At 37.2% G+C, this 20072-nt stretch overlaps 1 protein-coding gene and 1 long non-coding RNA gene across 3 annotated transcripts; one reads left to right on the forward strand and one right to left on the reverse strand.

Moving 5' to 3' along the window:
- Nucleotides 1–765: 765 nt before the first annotated feature.
- On the forward strand, nucleotides 766–18736 carry DNA2 (DNA replication helicase/nuclease 2). Of its 2 annotated transcripts, XM_071749059.1 has the most exons (21): nucleotides 766–807; nucleotides 1635–1814; nucleotides 2792–2975; nucleotides 4129–4274; nucleotides 5651–5776; nucleotides 6629–6848; nucleotides 7400–7517; nucleotides 7887–8052; nucleotides 9326–9520; nucleotides 10502–10732; nucleotides 10985–11101; nucleotides 11201–11310; nucleotides 12563–12672; nucleotides 13108–13332; nucleotides 13502–13695; nucleotides 13800–13889; nucleotides 13979–14171; nucleotides 15813–15902; nucleotides 16453–16635; nucleotides 16769–16915; nucleotides 17527–18736. In XM_071749059.1, the coding sequence occupies exons 1-21, from the start codon at nucleotides 797–799 to the stop codon at nucleotides 17581–17583; spliced, it is 3093 nt and encodes a 1030-aa protein (XP_071605160.1). In that variant the 5' UTR covers nucleotides 766–796; the 3' UTR covers nucleotides 17584–18736. The 2 variants fall into 2 exon arrangements, with proteins under 2 accessions (XP_071605160.1, XP_071605159.1); XM_071749058.1 differs by lacking the exon at nucleotides 17527–18736 and having other exon boundaries at nucleotides 16769–17358.
- Nucleotides 16652–19292, reverse strand: LOC139798442 (uncharacterized). The gene is made up of 2 exons (XR_011726818.1): nucleotides 19247–19292; nucleotides 16652–16968 (listed from the first exon to the last, which is right to left on the reverse strand). It is a non-coding gene; the product is annotated as an uncharacterized lncRNA (long non-coding RNA).
- Between the last annotated feature and the right edge of the window lie 780 nt (nucleotides 19293–20072).

Genomic DNA, 20072 nt, shown 5'->3' on the forward strand with positions numbered 1-20072 from the left:
TTGTCTTCTTCACAAGGCTGAAGCCTCATAATGTTTCTCAATTTTTGTGTACATTAGAGATCCATGACCAAACTCTTAATATGGTATTTTCCTGACATTTTAAAGCGCTAAGCGGTCATACTGATTTATTAATAGGTTTATACCTGTGTCCTTCAGTGTTCGCTAGGAGTGATCGTCTCAGACCCAGAGGTTTTGCGGGGAAAAAAAAAAAAAAAAAAGAAGTTACATGTATCTGAACCTCTCTGTCGCCTCAGAAAACTTGCCTGTCGGGGAGCAGCCCCGAAAGCGACACGAAGCTCTTACGAGAAAGTTGGACTCAGACTGAGATTCACCCTTGCGCGGTTGGGACCAAGAGCCACATTAATTTTACCTCACACTACAGCACCGGTACCCAGAGGGGCCGCGGCTGCAGCAGCGACCACTCAGTCCGTGCCTCCGGCTGGGCCGGGACACGCGGGGACCCGCCGGGAAACGGCCCCGCCTCGCGCCACTGGCGGGAAAGACCTCGCGCCCCCAACCCTTCTGCCGCGCGCGGGAAGCGAGAGCCCCGCCCCGCCCCCAATCTCCCATTGGCTGCCCTGGGTGCCCCTGCGCCAATGGCCGAACAGGGAGGAGCGAGGGGCGGGGTGTCTGGGGAGGGGGCTGCACTGCGCCTGCGCCCTGGTGGCGCTTGGGGAGCTCTTGTGGGGCGCGGGGGGACAGTGACTGCGTGTAGCGACTGTGAGCGGCGGGACCGGGCTGTGGGCTGGGACCGGGACCGAGGAGGAACGAGCTTGCGCGGCGAAGGAGCCTGCTCATGGCGGAGAGGTAGTGGCTGAGCCCAGGCGGGGTGTGTGTATCTAAAGAACGTAGTGGGCGGAGGCGGCTGCGGGCGCGGGGAGTTTGAAAATCAAAGCGGTTCTGAGTCGCGGCCCCTCCGGGTCGGGAAGGCGGAGAGGAGTCCTGAGGGGCACCGGAGCAGGGATGGGTAGGGACGGGTCTCCATCGGCCACAGGGGAGGGGTGCAAAGGTCTCGGGAGTGCCGGGAGTCAGCGGTGCCGGCGCTGGGCCGGGCGGTGCTGTCCCTGTCCCGCCCCGGTGTCCGTTTGTCCTTGCCCGGCAGCTCCAGCGGGCTCTGTGGGGTGTTGGGAGAGAGACTGGCCTGACCCTGCTATCAAAAAATTTGGCCTTTGCCCAGATGAAAACTGAACCTTGAATGTCAGATTTCCGCTTATCTTTCTTTATTGAGATTAAGGAGGGAAGAAATTAGTTCTCTGTGTTCGATGTGCTTGAGTGACTGTGGAGCTCGGATGTGTTTGTGTTCAAAGAGATGCGAGCTTCCTCATAGGCACGGTGTTGCAGTGCGGTTATAATTAGCTGCTAGAGGAATAGAAATACATGGATACCGAAAGGAAGCAGTAGCTGCAATAAATAACAACTTCCTTAGTATTTGTGTCTCCGTCCTTATGTCTCATATGTTCAAATGTACATTTTTCCTACGCTCTTACCAGTATAAAACTAAAAAACCCACGGTAAATGTATATAAAAATTGAGGAAGGTTAAAGTTGTTTTTCCTTTGATGTTTACTTCCTCTTATGTGTGGCTTGGCTCTTCTCAATTAATGGCATCATCACATTAATAAATTGTTCCTTCAGTTTTCAGAAGAAAGTGACAGACTCCTCTGACACAATACTTAGGAATGGGTTGAACAACAGATATCGTGTGTTGGAAGTCAGAGCAATAGAGAGAAATGGAAGTGACCCTGAGAAACACTTGACAATTACAGCATCTCAGTCACTGGAAGATACAGAACTGTGCATCCTCAGGAATGGCTGGTAATCCATACAGCAATGTAGATGTATGAAATGGGGATGAAATGCTGGACTATTAAGTCAGTCTTCTTTGTGTTGCCTTAGAGATGAGTTTTACTCTCTTAAAAGTAATATGAAATAATGAAACAGCCTTTATCTACTGCAATATTATCAGTATACTAGTGTAATGGATATTCATTTTGAGAGAACTGATGTAAATTTTGTTGAGTGGGTATTTCTTTCTTGAAGTTTTGTCTTTGTACTGACAAACAGCAAGACAATAAACTTGAAGCAGGCTGTTGTGTTCAAGAGTTGTCTTGCAATAATTAGAAGTGTTCTTCTAAACTATGTACTCTCTCTATACATACGGATTGCGTACAAAGCTGTGTCTGCAAAATGTGGTGTTTTATACAGCCTGTTAATACCACCTTAGCTCGAGCTCTACTGCAGAAGTTTTTTCAAGTAAGGATAGGGTTATAATTTAGGTGCTTGTTCATTGCATCCTGTGTTACTTGCAGGAAAAAAAAGACTAACTTGGTCTTTTGAAACTTGTGCGTGTGCGCATGCTATTTGGTACTTCTTATGGTTTTCTGTGCAGGGCTGAAAGAAGGGAGAAAAGTATAAGGCTCCCCTTCTTTAAGGAAAAAATATAAAAGTCCTGAACCCTGACATTTCTAAATCAATAAAAACATGTTAAGATTTTGGTGGCCTTCTGAAAAATAGAACTGTTAAGTAAAAATGGAATGGTCTCTAGTGACCAGGATTTCTCTGCTTTCAGGCTGTCCTGATGCATGATCCAGTACAAACAATACTCAAAGTTTTGTTACTAAAAATTCCTGTATTCACTTTCAGAATTTATTTAGGTTGGCTTCTTAAAGCATCAAAATAGCCTTCTGTTTCAAAGTATGTTGAATCTGTATGTATATATATATGTAATGTATAATTTCTAAGATGCTGTGTCCATTGTTTACAAATGGTTGTTCAAATATGTTGCATTACAGGGAGTCTGTTCCAGTTGTTCCAGGAGACATCATTCATTTAGAAGGAGAGTGTAATTCTGGTACCTGGATCATAAATGAACAGTCTGGATATCTGGTTCTGTACCCAGATCTGCTGCTTTCTGGCACTACGATATCAAATAGTATTCGATGTATGAGAAGAGCAGTGCTGAGTGAAAGGTTTAGGGTAAGTGTTAGTTCTAGAGCATCAGGCATATTAATGGGTTACTGTTCTATTTAAGACTGGTAGTTTAGCTTGATGTTAAAGCTGGTTGAGATGCTGCGTTGCAAGATGTTAGTAGCTATTAATAATGTTTACAATATAGAATAATTTAGAATTGTTTCTGGTTGACCCTGTGTTTTTTGAGAATTGCTTCTGATACAATCTTATATTCTTAATACAACTAATGGGACAAACAATAGTCTTCCCACTTAGAATTCTGGCTACTTTTTGATACTATCTTACCACGTTTCGTGTGGATATGAATCCTTTGTGAAGGTTGTGCCTCTTGTCAACCACGTAAAACCAACCACAATTGGCCAAATTAAAAGTCTCTGGAAAAAAAATCAGCCAATTCACTTAAGAATTGGTAACTCTGGAATCTGAATCCAGCTGCTGGAACCTGGAAAAGAGAAGTTTCTTGCAGCAGTGTCCTTGCTGGCATATGGATGGCAGAGAAGCAACAGCTGCCAGTTTCACCAGAGGAACTCCCAGATGTGGAATGAAATGGGCAAGGGAGTCCAAATGGGCAGGGGGATTGGAATGATAAGAATGCTGGCTGGGAGAGTGTGACTGAAACAAGAAAATTAATTGCAGGAGTTTAAGACTGTGAAGTGGTGTCAGTCCTTAGAGGAGTAATGGGAATAAGCAAATTATTTGGAAGGAGTAATGCAGAGGGTCCTGACTCAGGGATAACACCATCCACCAGTTGTGAGTGCAACCTGTAAGTGCCAGATCTGTAAAAGATAAGAGGAAATACTTACCACAGTGATAAGATTTCCAGTTGTCCCATGGTGGCTCATGCAGAGGTCAGAACTTGCTGTTGCTGTGCCATTGCTTTCTACCTGTCAGTTACTGAAAGACTGTAGTCTACCGTTATCAGAATTTGGATAAAAATGGTAGATAAAGCAGTAAGAGAGACCCATTTTTCAGTTTGACTGTTTACATGGTCAGGTTTGGATAGACATTAATTAGTGAGGTGAAAACTGTAATGATACCGCATGTAGTCAGTGCAGCCTGTCATGTGCAGTAAATGAAAATAAAATTTTTTGAGAAAAGTTGGTGTGAAGTGGGCATAAATTTTCATGTATTTATATGGATTCTATAACATCTCTTGCAGGGCTCAGAGTCTGGTTCACGCCAAACACTCATTGGTACCATTCTTCACGAAATTTTCCAGCAATCTGTAACAAATAATTTGTCACGAGAAAAAGTAGAAGAACTAGCAAGTAAAATTGTGTGTGGACAGAAGTATCTCAAAGAACTGTAAGTAGCACTGCAGGTGTCTTATGCTTGGAAGAGGGCAGGAACATTTGAACTAGTTGATAAGGTTCTACTTTAGTAAGTGTAGCACTAGTATCAAGAGAATATTCTGCCAAGTGGCCTTGCTTAATGAAACTTGAGTATCTTTTAATAACATAGTTCCCTGTTTCATAATGGAATTTGATTTGCTTTCCCTGCTGAGCTACTGTTTTATATCTGAGCTATGCTTCTGAACTAACTGTGTGTGGGTTTTTTTCTTTCAGGCCAAGCAGTGGAGTGTTTGTGCCTGTAACATTAGATTTTGAGGCATCTCCCAAAGCTGAGTTAAATGTGATAAGCATAATTAATTTTGAGCCTTAGAAGATGAACTAGAAATTTGTTACAGACCAAGCTATGAGTTTTCTGATTTCCATATTCCTCATCAGGTTACTTAGTGGCTGGGTTGTTAGAGGTCCTTTAACTTAGTGCTCTTGGCAGAGCTGGTAAAAATGCTAGGCAAATAAGTAGTTTTCATACTTCTGACAAGATGAATGGCTGTCAGTTTTAAGATTTTACTGGAGACTCGAATAAAATCTAATCCAAGTCATGTAAAAAAATTAATCATTTCTAAAGTATTAAAAATTGTATGTTGGGAATTGTGTCTGTTAGTCCCAGATGAGATGGAACTTAAAATTGTAACAATTGTAATTGTACTGTAGTTCTATTATGAAGGCAGATAATTTGAATTGTGACACTGTTAACATTTTTGTGCAAAACACACTGGTATTTCTCAGTTTCTATAAAATAATAACATTATTTCCAGTGAATGCCAGTACTGAATTCCCTAATGCCACATGATTAGGTTCTGTTTAATGAGACTTGTGCTTTCTTGTGTATTTGTAACTGTAACAATTAGAGCAGATCACAGTTCATTTCCAATTAAAATGATCTGAAACATCAAAATGTATGTGAAGAACAAGTAGCAGATCAGTGTATTTAGACAGAAACAAATGGTCTTTTCAAATTTTTTTTTTATATCTTCAGTTTCTCATGAACTTTAAGAATTGCTGTTTTTAAATGCACAAGTCTGGTACTCCTTTCTTACAGTCCAATTATTAGGTTTTTTTCATCACCACTACAATGTTCATGTCCCTTGTGCTATGCCTGTTGTTTCAAAAGTTACATCAGAAATAAGCAGTATGTATTCTATTTCTTGTAATGGATGTTCAGTTTTATAAATTGAGTTGAACTTCATTAATCTGTCATTATCTACAATTTATAGATGTTTATTAAAGTTGGCAGTTATTTCTATTAAACTTGTTGGTACTTAAGGCAAAATTCTATTTGTATCAGCAGCACATCTATTATTTCTCTTCTAAATGTCTGATTTTATTCTTTAGGTATCACTTAAATCTGAAACAAGCAGAAATAATGCAGGAAGTAGAAGAATATTTGCCATCATTTTTTAAATGGGCAGAAGACTTCATACACAATCCAGCTAACCAAAATAAAATGCAACTAAAACTGTAAGGAGCCAGAATTAAAACTCTTCTAAGTTGTATATTTTTGCATTGATCACTTTTAAGTTTTAGGACAACACTCTTAATGCAAATCTGTTCAGTGATATGGAACTAATTCATGGCCTTGCTGCCAAAATAGCTTATCTTGAGAGCTGTGTGTTTAGCTGCCACCAGGAGTACTGGGGAAGACATTAAGACTGAGGATGAGCTGACAAAAGTCTTATTGGTCTTAAAATGCCCACAAACAGTGTGGCACGAAGTGGAAATTATAGTAACTAGAAAAGCAAGCATATTTAATCTAATGAATAAACTAGAAGTTAGTGTAAATGCATGGAAGACTACAAATCAGAATGTGAACTGTTTATTAATGAAATGTAATCCCTCACTAAGGTAATAGTTTACCAGAGAAATGGTGATTTTACTTGACTGCTGCTGAGTTTTTCTTGTCTACAGCTTCTTGCTGGTAATGGTAATAGCTATAGGGTGTTAAAAGTGTCAGTCAAGTGACAGATCTGAGTAAAATATCTATGCTGCTTTCCCATGTGTATCTTTAACCTTTTTGAGGAAACGGTGTTTTAAAGTGTGGCTATTCAGACAAGACTATTAAAAGAGTTATTAAAACTAGTTTAAGAATATTTTAAAATTTTGAACACTGCCATTGTGCAATTTGAAGTAACTTCCTGATACGATGCTTCCTCTGTTAATGGGAAGGTAGTATGAGTGAGATTTAATGCATTTTATTTCTAGTGTTGGTGCTTAAATAGTGCCAATAATGCAAAAATATTTAATGCTTAATTATAACACATTTAATTAGGAATTGAAGGAAACTGTGAACTTCTGATTTAATTTTTTTCCTAGGTCAAATGGTGAAAAACTAGAAGATCTCTCTTCCACAATACAGGTTGTTGATATCTTGGATGTTGAGGAGAACATCTGGTCTCCCAGGTTTGGGTTGAAAGGAAAGATTGATGTTACAGCCAGGGTCAAAATCCATCGCCAGTCTGGAGTACAGTCCAGGATAGTGCCATTAGAGCTCAAGTCTGGCAAGGAATCTAACTCCATAGAGCACAGAAGTCAGGTACAGAACCCAAAAGTCTAATGTAGCTGTCGATAGCTATGTATACATTTTTGTATATGACTAGATGTATAAGACCAGTGTTGTCTTAGGAATGTGAAACTCTTTGCATGTATCTGATATAATTTGGGTTTATGGATGGCTGATTCTGGCATGCCCAAAGCTGTTGACAGAAAATGGAAGTGAACTGGGGAAGGAGATGTATACTCATTTACCACTTTTAAACACATTCATAGTTCTTACCCTGAAGTGTCTGTTCTTTGGCCTTTTTACTGCATTCAGGTGTTAGATTGAAGCAAACTGCTTTGGGAATTAGTGTTGTACATCCTTGCAGGTAGGTGGCCTGATCTAGAGCTAGTAGCCTTAATAGAAGCTTTTTTTGAAGGAAGATGCCTTTTAACTGAAAGCCTTGGTTAGGTGCTTACTACTTGTGGCTTCTAGGTTACTTTATAAAGTAATAGCTGCTTAATCATATAAATCATGGAAAAAACTAATACAGCTTATAGTTATTTTGGTTTTAATACAGTTTAATAGATTATATATAATGTTTGCAGGTTATTCTGTACACGTTGTTGAATTTAGAAAGGAGAGTAGATCCTGAAGCTGGATTTCTTCTTTATCTTAAAACTGGTACTATGTATCCTGTTTCTGGAGCTCGCATGGACCGAAGAGGTAAAGTTGTTCCCCTTCCCCAGAAACCATGATTAATTAAAAAGAAACATTTTAGTAGTATGTTCATTAGAGTGAATGCTGTAACTATCTGTACTTAGAGGTTTATCACTTTTTATAATGTTACTAATTCAAATCAATTTATATGAAAGCTTCTGAAGAGTACCTGAAGGGACTACAGGAAAGCTTCAGGGGGACTTTTACAAGGGCATGGAGAGAGAGAAGTGGTAATGGCTTTAACCTGGAAGAGGGGAGATTTAGTTTATGAAGAAATTATAGCTGACTAAGAAAGTTGATGGCTAGTTACTTTTGAGTTAAAATTATTAGAAACAGCCCCCCAAAAAACATCTTGCTTTGTTCTTTTCTTGACAGAATTAATGAAGTTAAGAAACCATGTGGCCTTCTACTTAATGCACAGCACTTATAAATCTACTGTTGGACAACATCAGTCACAGCTTGCTGCTTTGCCTCCTGTAACTGAAGACAGTCAAGCCTGTAAATATTGCTCCCAAATACACAATTGCTTTCTGTACAGCAGGTAAAGAAAAAAAGTTTGACTTGTGCTTTAAATAAGCTTAAGGAATCATTGCTTTTGATACTGTGATTTCATGTTTGTGGTTGACAGTTTCTTTTTTCTTTAATGAGGACTTCTGCACTCCAGAAGTGTTCCATTGGTCCCACAGCAACTCTTATAGTACAAGTTCCTAATCTTGAAGAAGGTTAATGTATTTGCTCAAGTATGCTTTCTGCAAGACAAAATCCGAGACAATTCTCAACAAAATCCTTGATAACAACAGCAGATTTCTGTTATATACAGGCTAATAATAATTATGGTTTTAAAAAGCTATGTTCTTGCAGCTCTCTGAAATGGGCAGTCTTTTGAGGTTTAATTATGTCTGGAAAACTACTCTTCCACTTTGTACCTGTAGAATATTGTTTGTTTCCCTGTAGGGTATAGTATAAATGGTGATACACTGGTACTATTCTGAAGTTGTTGAATCTCCAGCTACAGATTTTTTTTTTAACATAATTTAAACATAAATTTATTGCTTTAAAAGCTGCTATAAGTTTTAGTCTTATAATTGTGCTGCACAAAAAGTAGAATCAATATTGTACCCTGAAGAAATCAGATAAGATTTTAGAACAGGAAAGCTTTTGGGGTGATACTTTAAGTATAATGCCTGATTGTTTTTAAAAGTTAAAAAAACACTTTAGAGAGTTAAGTTTGTGGGCATACGTGATATCTTTCTGTAAATTAGTTTTTGTGAAATATTGTCATTGTTGTTACAGCAAGAGGATTGTCACTAACAGGTTAGCTGTTCACTTCTGAACTGTTTTTTTTCTCCTTAATTGTATTTTTCCGTGTGATTAGGTATAATGTCTATTGATATTTAGTTTTGAGATAAATAGATTTGAAGTGTGCTTGTGTATTAACTATTAAATCCCTCTCACTTAGCTAAATCTCAATATAGTATTCATTTGTTACAAAAAACAAATAAAATCAAATGTCTAAATATATACAGTACTATCCTTGAAATGCCTTTGATAGTCTTGACTAATTTACTGTCCTTAATTATTCAAAATCATAGAGACTGTCAAGTTACTAATAGGGATGATTGTACTAATACGAGATTATCCTTGCTTCATATGAACAAAGATTTAACTTTATTTCAGTGATGGTAGATTAATCTGCCATATTACAGTATATTTGTAGGTTGGCATTATGTACGTATAGATTTGCCAAAAAAAAAACCAACAAACAAACCCCACAAACCCCAACAGGTTGACTCTGTGTTTGGCTCTGCTCCTAGAGCTGTAGAAGAAAAGATTGCCAGCGTGTCTTTTCCTCCAGCTCTGGTACCCATTATTGAGAAAGAGACTCGGCACCTCAAACCCTCCCATTTAGAGTATTTCAGCCTGTGGTATCTAATGCTAACCTTGGAGCTGCAAAGTGGAGAGGGGAAAAAGGGATATAAAAATATATGGACGATACCTTCTTCGGAAAGGTAAGGTGCAATTTCTAACCTGGTACAAATGGTGTTCCCTTCAGTAACTGGAAATGTGGTATTGCCAACTTGTTTCCACTACTGGAAAACCAGATGTTGTAAAAATAGTCAAATATGCTACTTGCATAGGCAGTTTTTTGTGACATATCACATGTCATCTACTGGAGATGTTGGCATACCAGATTTACTGGTTTTGTATTTGCTATATCATATTTTGTTGCTGTTGTTGTTAAGTCACAAACAGAAAGCAGCAAACTGCAGCCTTAATCTTCAGAAGCAGAGATGGTATAATTCTGGGTTGTGGTGGGTTTTTTTTATGTCTCTGGGGGCTGAGGCTGAGTGACTGTGAGCCCAGCTCATTGCACTGGTGTCCTGAGGCTTTACTCACAAAGGGTTCCAGACCACCATGCTCCTGGATGTGGCTATCGATGTGCATAGAAGCAGACCAAAAGCTCCTGTTGGCTGAGGCAGCATGTTACTGAACATCACCTAGTCCAACAGCTGTGGAAAAAATAATTGGTAATTTCTAGGTTGGTTTTTGGGCACCTGTGGAAATGAAATGTAGCTGAGTTGTCTTAAGTGAAACAAGCAACACCATGTTTATGAACATACTAGTGAAGTGTATCAGTGCATTTCTCTATTTGTTTTTTTAGTAGGAAGTTATAGATAACTTTGGCTTAAATATTAGAGTTGGTTCTTGGAACAAATACAAGGCATCTGTATATTTTTACAATCCTTTTCAGATCCAAGTGGCTATTGTAAAGTGACTGTTTAATCTTCCTGGTTCTTGTTATGAGTGTTTCTGTTGTTAATTTTTATTATTGCTTTGGGGATTTTTAGTTGGCGTTTGTTCTTTCTTGTGTTTTGGATTTGTTGACTGTGGGTGGTCTTTTTTTTTTTACTTGTGAGGTTTTTATTTTTTATTTCTCTTCCTGTTAAAATCTTTTAATATTAAAATATTTCTTTTTCTAATATCTTCAGAGAGAAGGCTGGTGACTGTGTTGGAAACATGATCAGAATTGATGAAGTGCAGGAAATTTCTGAAGGACAGTATCTACATTTTTTCCAACGTAGAAATGGTGCCATACCTGGAACAAATTTATTGGTTGGTGATCGAGTGGTAGTGAGTGGAGAGGAAAATGGTTTACTTGGATTGGCTACTGGCTATGTTAGAGAAGTCAGTGTGACAAAAGTCTCCTGTTTGTTGGGCAGGTAACAGAACAAAACCATGTTTGAAGACATGAAACTGGTGATTACTGTGCTAATAGTAACTTCATAATTTAGACTCTATTTTGATAAAATTGGGGCCTTACATTGTTTTACTTAGATTGGTTAATAGCATGTTTCTTCTAGCTATTGCTTCACTATGGGAGCTCTGAAAGGTATCACTTAAGTCTAATCATTAACATATTGCTTGTAAACAGAATTATTAATTATTTTTACCATGTTATTGTCACTGTGCAGAAATTTGTCAAAGCTCCCCAAGAACACCATACTTAGGTTGGATCATGAAGAAGGAGATTTTGGCATAGGAGTCCCCTTTGAAAATCTTTCTAAACTAATGAAAGATACCCCAGTCAGGTATGAAAAATTATTTTCACACTTCCAATATTTTCAGAGAGAGCTTTTCAGTTGGTAACATTTGATTCTTGGGTTTTTTTTTGTTTTTTAAATCCACAGTGAAAGGCTCCGCAACTTGATAATTGACTTCCAGAAGCCATGTTTTATTCAGCATTTGAGCTCTGTCCTTCCTCCAGAAGCAAAGGAAACTGTTGCAAATATTTTAAAGGGTAAAAAATATTTTTCTCCCAAAATCCACTGCTTAATAGTATGTCTCTGTATCTAAAATACTTGTCGCACTAAATTTAAGAGTATTTTCTTACTTCAAAGTGTATTGAGAGTGTTCAGCGCAAAAATCAAAACCAAGTTCTTACCCTGTCTTCCTGTGATTAAATTTCTTATAAAATAGTTGGAAGACCTGGACAGATACTTGAGTAGAATTTTAGTTTACTTTCATTGGTTGCTATAGCTTGCAATTTCAAACAAAGTGCTGTATGACTGCCTCTCTCCACCTTACCAAAAGAAAGGACAGGGAAGGCTGTTGGGATAGAAGATATGGACTTTGAGGAAGTGGAAGGAGATGGGCTTTGGTGTAAGCATCCACTTGTATAATCCCTCTTGCAACTGTTGGCTGCTCTCTAGTGTGTGGTCCTTTGTAGCACTGAATTTTTGTTGTTGTTGGGTTTTTTATTGTTGTTTAAGAAAAATTGTTTAGGTGCTTGTCAATGTCTCATATTTGGTGAAAATAATAATTGCCTGATAGTTGTCTGTGAAAGCAGAAATTTAACTGAATTGTTTTAGAGCAAGTAGAACTTTTTATAAAAATTTCAGTCTGAAGACTGAAAGGTGTGCTTTGCTGCTCTGAGGTCTACTTCAAACAAGAATTTTATCCATCTTCCTGAAAAACTACTGATGGGATAAAAAAAGAGGAAGGTATTTACTCTGAAAGTCAAGAATAATTCATTAAAAAGTACTGGAAGACAGAGAGAACAATGTCTTCCCTTACTTGCAAGCCATGTGTTTTGTTTACAGAAAGGTACCAATAAACCCAGATGTCTTCAGTTACTTTGCTTAAGTGTTCCTAATCCAAATTGCTGGAATGTGCAGCCTGTTTGTGTCAGACTGGGGAGAAACAGCTCTGGTCTAACATTTATTGTCTAGTGAGAAATATGTTTGAAGATGGAAATGAGTATGATAAAATAGAAATGTCCATACAAGATATCGCATGGAGTTGGTTGTGTAGGATATTGGGGAAAAAGTCATAAATTTAAAAACTTTATTTCTAGGAGTGTAGTGCAGACCCTGTACTACTTGACTCTGGATTATGTTTAATATAAATTCTTCATGGAAACATACAACTTGCTCTGCTCAATTCTTTTCTTTAAGGCCCTCAGTGGAGGTGGAAAATATAATTTTATTAACCTCAGCAATTATTACAATGATTATAAAGCATTTAGATTTAATTTTAATTTTTCTTTAAAGGTCTGAATAAGCCTCAGAAACAGGCAATGAAGCAAGTGCTACTTTCGAAGGACTACACGCTTATTGTGGGTATGCCTGGAACAGGAAAAACGACCACAATATGTGCTCTAGTAAGATTGTGTACCTTGGTGTTTAAATTTCTTGGTGAGACTTGAAGGAAAGCATTAAACGGTGTAAAGCATACTGTCTAAAACTGTTGAGTTAGTCAACTGATATATGCATAATTTCAAATAAAACAGTGTAGGAGCATACGGGGTTCAGACTGTGGGTGAATAATAATAAAAAAAAAAAACAACAAAAAACAACTATTTATGAAAACAGCCAGGTCTGTTGGCCATGTTGCTTTGACAATAGCTAACTGGCAGACCAGGCCAGGAGGGCTGATATAAATTAAGTCAGATTTGTTATTGGCTTTCTCTGAAACTTCTTTGGTTTGTTGGTGGTTTTTTGTTTGTTTTGTTCATTTTCCTAGTCAAACATGGGATTATGGGATTGTTGATTATGGTATGAGAACTGATTTTTTGGTGTCTTTTTCCATTCGCTAGGTGAGAATTCTTTCTGCTTGTGGCTTCAGTGTTCTTCTGACTAGTTTTACACACACTGCTGTAGACAACATCCTGCTAAAGCTTGCCAAATTCAAAGTTGGCTTTTTGCGCTTGGGGCGAGCTCAGAAGGTTCATCCAGATATAAGAAAATTTACAGAAGAAGAAATTTGCAGGTCCAGATCAATTAAATCTGTAGCAGATTTGGAAGAGATCTATAACAGTCAGGTGAGACAAGTGGTTTTGCTAGTTCTGTGAATTGAGGATAATAACATTAGTACTCTGGTTGATGGGATCTTCCAGAGAAGAAACCCACTGCAAGGGTGTTTTACGTCTGTGAGAAAAGCACTAATAAATGTAAGATGTATCTTATCCTAAAGTATGTCTCAATTTTCAGCCAGTGGTAGCAACGTCTTGCATGGGAGTAAGCCACCCCATCTTTGTTAAGAAGCAGTTTGATTTCTGTATAGTTGATGAAGCTTCCCAAATAAGCCAGCTCATTTGTCTGGGCCCACTCTTCTGCTCCAAAAGATTTGTGCTGGTGGGGGATCATCAGCAGCTGCCTCCACTTGTACTGAATGCAGAAGCAAGGTAAGATAAAATGCTGCTGGACAATTATTTGTGAAGTGAATTCTGGGAAAGCTCTTGCATTATTTTGCCTGACACATTTTTTTTGATCGTTTGTTTTGTAACAGAGATCTTGGCATGAGTGAAAGCTTATTTAAAAGGCTGGAACAAAACCAAAACGCTGTTGTCCAATTAACTGTACAATACAGAATGAATAGGTATTTTAAACTTTCATTTATTACATTGGGGGTTTTAATGTGTGATTGAAGCCATGAAATTTGATGCCTTTTCTTTTTTAATTCTTTAGTAAAATTATGTCACTGAGTAACAAGTTGGTGTATGAAGGCAAACTGGAATGTGGCTCAGAGAAGGTGTCAAATGCCACAGTTAACTTACCCAACCTAAAAAAATTGAAACTGGATCTTGCAGATGCTTCAAAAACATGGTTGAAAGTAGTACTTGATCCAGACACACCTGTGTGTTTTCTGAACACAGAAAAGGTAAAGTTTGTTCTTAATTAAAATGGTAGTTTGATGCAAGTTCTGAATATAGTGAATAAGTAAAAATTCATACAGCTTAAGTTGGGTAGAATATAGAACTCTAAAAATGTTTTTGTGGTTACGTGAAAATATGCAACATGCAAAAATGGTTGGTACAGCAACTGCAAGAGACATTTCATTTAAGAACAGCTGAACAGTTTAAATCCTATAATACCAAACGTACTATTAACTTTGTTCTCATGCAGAGTATAGCTCCAACTGTGTGGCCATATTGGATGTTCTTGCAGTCATAGAATGATCTAATGCCTAGTGCCTGAAGGTCAATGCTGTCTAAGCTGTGTGCCAGTGGCAGGAATAATGTGTAATTTGTGGATATTTTAGACACTGAATTTGAGGAAAAAATTAGAGGTGTGCTTTCATAGGGACTCAGATTTTTGCCAGAAATATAAGACTCCTAGAATGGATAAGAATTAGGCAAAGAAACTGACTTCAGAGACAAATGATGAAGAGTTTAAATTTTAAATGTGAATGAAAAAAAGAGTAATGAATTGGTAAATATCTATCATCCCTAATACTTGCTGTCACTGTAGTTAGGGACTGGATTATGAGGAGCAGAGTTTATCTTTCTCTCTAACACGTTTTATGTTGATTCCTATTCCAGAGTTTTGCATATAGTTGTATCAACCAATGATTTTTTTTATGCTGATCCTCGAAAGAACTCCTTAATTTTTCTGTGCTCTCCAGGAAGTTCTACAGGATTAATTTTTTTATAATAATTCTGATAGAATCTCTTCAATGATCTAAAAAGAAAATCAGTATTTACTTTAGTGACTTAGCTGAATTTCTGAAAATGCCTAAACAGTGAAGCCTTTTCCAGGAGTGCCTCAATAGCCATCTTCCCTTTCACAGAAAAGCAGATATTTGCTACTTGACCCAAGATCATTATCTGAGTGCCAGGTTCCCATAGAATAACGTCAGGGACACATTTATGTGTCCTATACTACTTAAACTTTGAGTAGGGAAGAGTTATGCAAAGAAAAATTATAAAATTGTGATACAAAAATGATGGGAGTTTACATTCAAAGCTTGTTCTTCATTTTCTGGCTCATAATTTCATATATTATGCAGGGAAAGGGAGTTAAGAAATAGCAAAATGAATGAATACCTTTTTTCTTTAATTTGGAAGTTAAATTTAATACTGCCATTTTTAATGACTCTTCATGTAGTTCTAAATGTATGCTTTCAGGCATTAAAAAATCCTTTCTGCCATGGAAGTGGGCAAAATTCACAGTAAATATTGCCTTAAGACAAAAGTCACATGTAAAATAGTTTGCTCTTTTACCTTGTCAGGAGAATTTTTTTTTTTCCACATGATATCTATTGCATGAACTGTAAAGTCAAATTATTAAGCTTTGGCAATTTCTTTAAGGTGACTTGCTGGTACTAGAAACTCATTACAGCAGATTGTTTTAACTTATTCTGCAAATACACGATTCTGAAGTTACAGTATAGGCTCTTATACTCTTAACATTTAGCCTTATTTTTAAATTAAAACTATTATTATTGTTATAAAAACACATATAGAATATACTATTGCCATTGAAGATAGCAAGAGTAATTATTTTGTTTATATTTTCAAAGGTCCCAGCACCAGAGCATGCAGAAAAAGGTGGTGTAAGTAACATAACAGAAGCTAAACTAGTACTCTTCCTCACATCCTTATTTATTAAGGTACCTTTTAGTTTATTACCTTGCTTGGGGGGACAGCTTTATAACTGTATAAACATTGGAGGGATGACCTTAAGGATAAATTTAAGGTTATGCCTCAGTGTAGTGAGGTGCTTGAGTCTGCATTCAGTTTCCTGTCCCTCGCCTGGTTGGATCTTAGATTCAAAAAAAGCTGGATAGCACATTCTTTTGAGATAAGGACTTTCTTTTGAAGGAGGAGAGAGGATTGGCCTTTCTTCCTTGTTTTATCCTGTCAGCTTCAGGACCTGTAGAGACTAGGAGTTTTGAATGTTTACCTCGGTTTGATGCAGAAAAATGTGTATATCTAGGATATTTGCCTTTGTGCTAGGTTAAGACAAAGATTGGGAGCTTGCAGTAACTAGTATTTGCTGTTTGCTTTAGCTGATACTGGTTATACCTAGGCTGCTGTTGTCAACTTAGTTTTAAATACAGTATCTTGCAGAACCATTGAAAAAAACCCTTGAGGGTCTTGTAACAGCAATGAGTATCCCCAGCAGTGACAATATTTTGATTCTGTTTCTTTTTCATTCAGGCTGGCTGTAAACCTTCAGACATTGGCATTATATCACCATACAGACATCAATTAAAAACAATCACTGATTTGATGGCAAAGTTGAAGGAGAACAGAGTGGAAGTTAACACAGTAGACAAGTACCAAGGAAGAGACAAAAGTATCATAATTGTATCTTTTGTTCGGAACAGCAATGATGAAAATGTAAGTTGGTCATATGAACTTTTTTTCAGTCAACTTTAATACCTAAAACCTCATTTTTCAAAATGCATCGATGTATGTTGAATTCAGAAATTTAAGTTGGAAAAATAAAAGCAAATTATGTTTTATTTAACAGCTTGGTGCCCTACTAAAGGACTGGCGACGTCTCAATGTTGCTATCACAAGAGCCAAGCACAAACTCATCTTGGTGGGCTGCGTGCCATCCCTGTGCCGCTACCCTCCTCTGGAGAAGCTGCTCTGCCATTTGCAGTCTGAAGCAATGATATCCTTTTTCTCCATGCTTTTTTGTGAAAGGGGAAAGGTAAGATTGACTTCCTGAGATTTAATCAGAATGTAAAGATCTTTGATTATTTAGGTTCTGCTTCTAGCACTGATTTGGCAACAATTCAAAACGCGCTTACTAAATATGCCAGAAATACACTTGGGATCAAGCTAATGGATTTGGAGCCTTTGCTGTCTTCAAAAGTAGAAGTCCATGCTGATTTGCAAGTCAACTCTGACATAATTAATTTTGAGTCCTGAATTTTTAATGTTTAAAGTTTTTGCATGTTTTTATCATCTTAATTTCCTGGCATCTTAATGTGAGTATAATTGTTTTCCTCAGATGTGTACCATGCATTTAAACTCCTCTAATGAAAGAAGGGTTCATGAATAATGCTGCTAGAGCAGAAAATTCTATAACTTTCAGGTAGCTTGTTATTTTTAATTTTTTTTAATTTCTAGTATTCAAAAATACCGATTTTGCTCTAGCTATGACTGTTGCCATCTCCTATTTAAATAGGAAAACCTTGTTAGTTGATTTCTCTGCAACCAACCAATAGATATTCAAGCAAGTTTGTCTTATGTTACCAAAATGCTTCCTTAACTTGATACATCTTCAATCTTCCAGCAGGGGCCCATGAAAGTATCCACAAGTGTAACATTTTATGATTTCATAAATGGGAGAGCTTTACAGGCATTTGTATGTCTTTTTGGTTCTACTTAATGTAAATAACTGGTTAATGAGGTGTGAGTGCTGATACCCACAGTTTAATCTGAATGGAACCGAACAAGAAATCACATTAAATTATTTTAAAAACTTCCTTTCAGTAAAATAATAATACGGATTGTTAAACTCATTGTTTTAGTACAGCTGTACTTGTAACAAAACAGAAATATGATGTACTCTGTTCCTTCAGGTAATGGATAGCTACTCATATATTTGATTTTATCTTAGTTACCAGTTACTGCATAAGTGAATGAGGGGGCAACACTTAGGAAGGAGGAGGGAGTAAACCAGTGCTGCAGTGAGTCATAGTTTTCAGGGCTCAGTTTGGTTTTAAGGATTTTAATGTGTAGTTTACATACGGTTGTTCCATTTATTAGAATTTCTAATTAAGGTGCTGTGTTGTGCTGTTGGGGAAAAAAATAAGGAAAAAATTCTTTTTCTTCTGAGCCTCACTTCCTTGAAATATGTTTGGTTTTTTTTTTAATACTGAAGTCTTTTATATTTATATACATCATGTACTTAATCTCACATGAAGATGCATTGATGACTTCTAGTCTTGACTTGGCATACATCTGAGGGAAATGTGATGTAGATTCACTTAACTCATTTAAGTGAATTCATTTAGCAGGTAAATCCACTGAAATGAAATGCTGCTCTGTTGAAGATCACAGTAAAATTCCATGCTTTCAGTTTGTGATCTGTAGTCTTCTTTAAAAAAAAAAGCAGTTTACAACCCAAGGAATGAAACTAGACATGCAGCTTGATGATTAAGAAGTTGATGTGCTACAGGTTCTATTTTTTGTAAAGATGATAGCATGTGTTCAATACAAAATATCCATTACTTGACAGATCTGTTTTAGTTTCTTTATGCTACCTCATACATTAGTCTATTACTGCAGGCTTCTCTCCAGAATGGCTTATGGAAACATCAAATTTCTTAATCCTCCAAAATTATTAGTGTGTGTTGTCTTTTAGATCAGTGCCAAGTAGCTGTATGTATATAGTTGCAGATAAATCTGTGTTAAATGTGGGCTTTTTCACTCTTTTAAACTGCATCTTAACTCTTGTAATGTTTGAAATAAAATTTTTGATTTTTGTTATAGTTATCCTTATTAATACATTGACATAATACAAATGTTTTGAACAGTACAAAAATAATTTGAATAGTTGACCTCTTTTTCAGATGAAAATACATGCTTCAACTACTTGCTCTGGGTCTTTCAAAATATCAGAAAGCTAGGGTAAAATATACTCTTATTACAGCAGTTACTTCAGAATAACCTTGTGCAGAAAAGTTTTTCTGTTTGTGTTTAGCATCTGTTTGTACAAAAGTCTTAAGATTTAGCTGAATTTTTTTCTTGAGCCAAATTATGCTTATCCAAGTGATCTGTGTGCCATTAGGAAATTAATAAAGTTAGAGGTATTGTCACCCACCTGCAAAATTGCATGAGATACACAAACAATCCTGTATTTCTTTATCTACTTCTAAAATGCATGCTTATTGTTGCATGGTAAAAATTGGATTGAGCAAAGTTCTACAGATGAAACAATGTTTTCATGTGGCAGTAGGAAACAAAAGAGATGTGATTTTTCTAAATCACTTACATTTTAATGAATATCTCAAAGGAATGTCTTAAAAAATTGCTCTTTTTACTTTTGTTTGCTGCCTCAAAAACACCTTTGTCATGCAGAAACAGTCATTTTTGCTTCTGGAAAACATAGACCCAGGTTAAGCACTGCCTTAGTGCAGCATGTGTTGAAAGAATTCTTAAAGAAAAAGTTTGATGCCAGACTAGTAGGATCAGAGCCTGACTATTAGGACAGGTCATTGTTAGAATTAAAAAAGGAACATACACATTTAAAGAAGAGGGAAGTAAGAAGCAGTCCTCTTGCCATGGGCTGTGTTCTACTTACCTCCTGACTGGCATTTGTCTTCTGTCCTTGCAGGCCCTTTTGCTCTGGGCTGATTTGCATGTAGCCTCTGATACTGGGGGAGGTGAAGCACAGCTTTTTGTTCTGCAGCCTTCCTTAAGAATGGGAGAGGGAAGAGGCTGATTTAGAATAACTATAAAGCAAAGTGCAGGGTAGTGCTGAGGGTGGGGTAAGCCTCAGCTGAGATTCCAGCTGTATCTGACAGCAGTGCCCTTGGTGTTAAGCACCTCCAACCTCTGCAGCAACCACCTGCCGTGTTTTTTTCAGTTTTCTGTTGAGTTTCAAATTTGGGCGTTTTTTAAAATTAAAACTTAGTCATGTCAGGGAGACAGCTGTGGTTTTGGAAAGACCGACTTTAATTCCAAGCACGCTACTCAAAGATTTTTTCCAGATTCACAGTATTAAGAAATAGTATTTTGGAATAAATGTTAAAGGTTGACGCTTTTGGTCACAAGAGGGGGGGGATAGGGAAACCTGTAGTTCACCTGCCTGGACACTC

Source organism: Heliangelus exortis, chromosome 7 (assembly GCF_036169615.1).
Source record: "Heliangelus exortis chromosome 7, bHelExo1.hap1, whole genome shotgun sequence".
In the NCBI taxonomy this organism is placed as follows: domain Eukaryota; kingdom Metazoa; phylum Chordata; class Aves; order Apodiformes; family Trochilidae; genus Heliangelus; species Heliangelus exortis.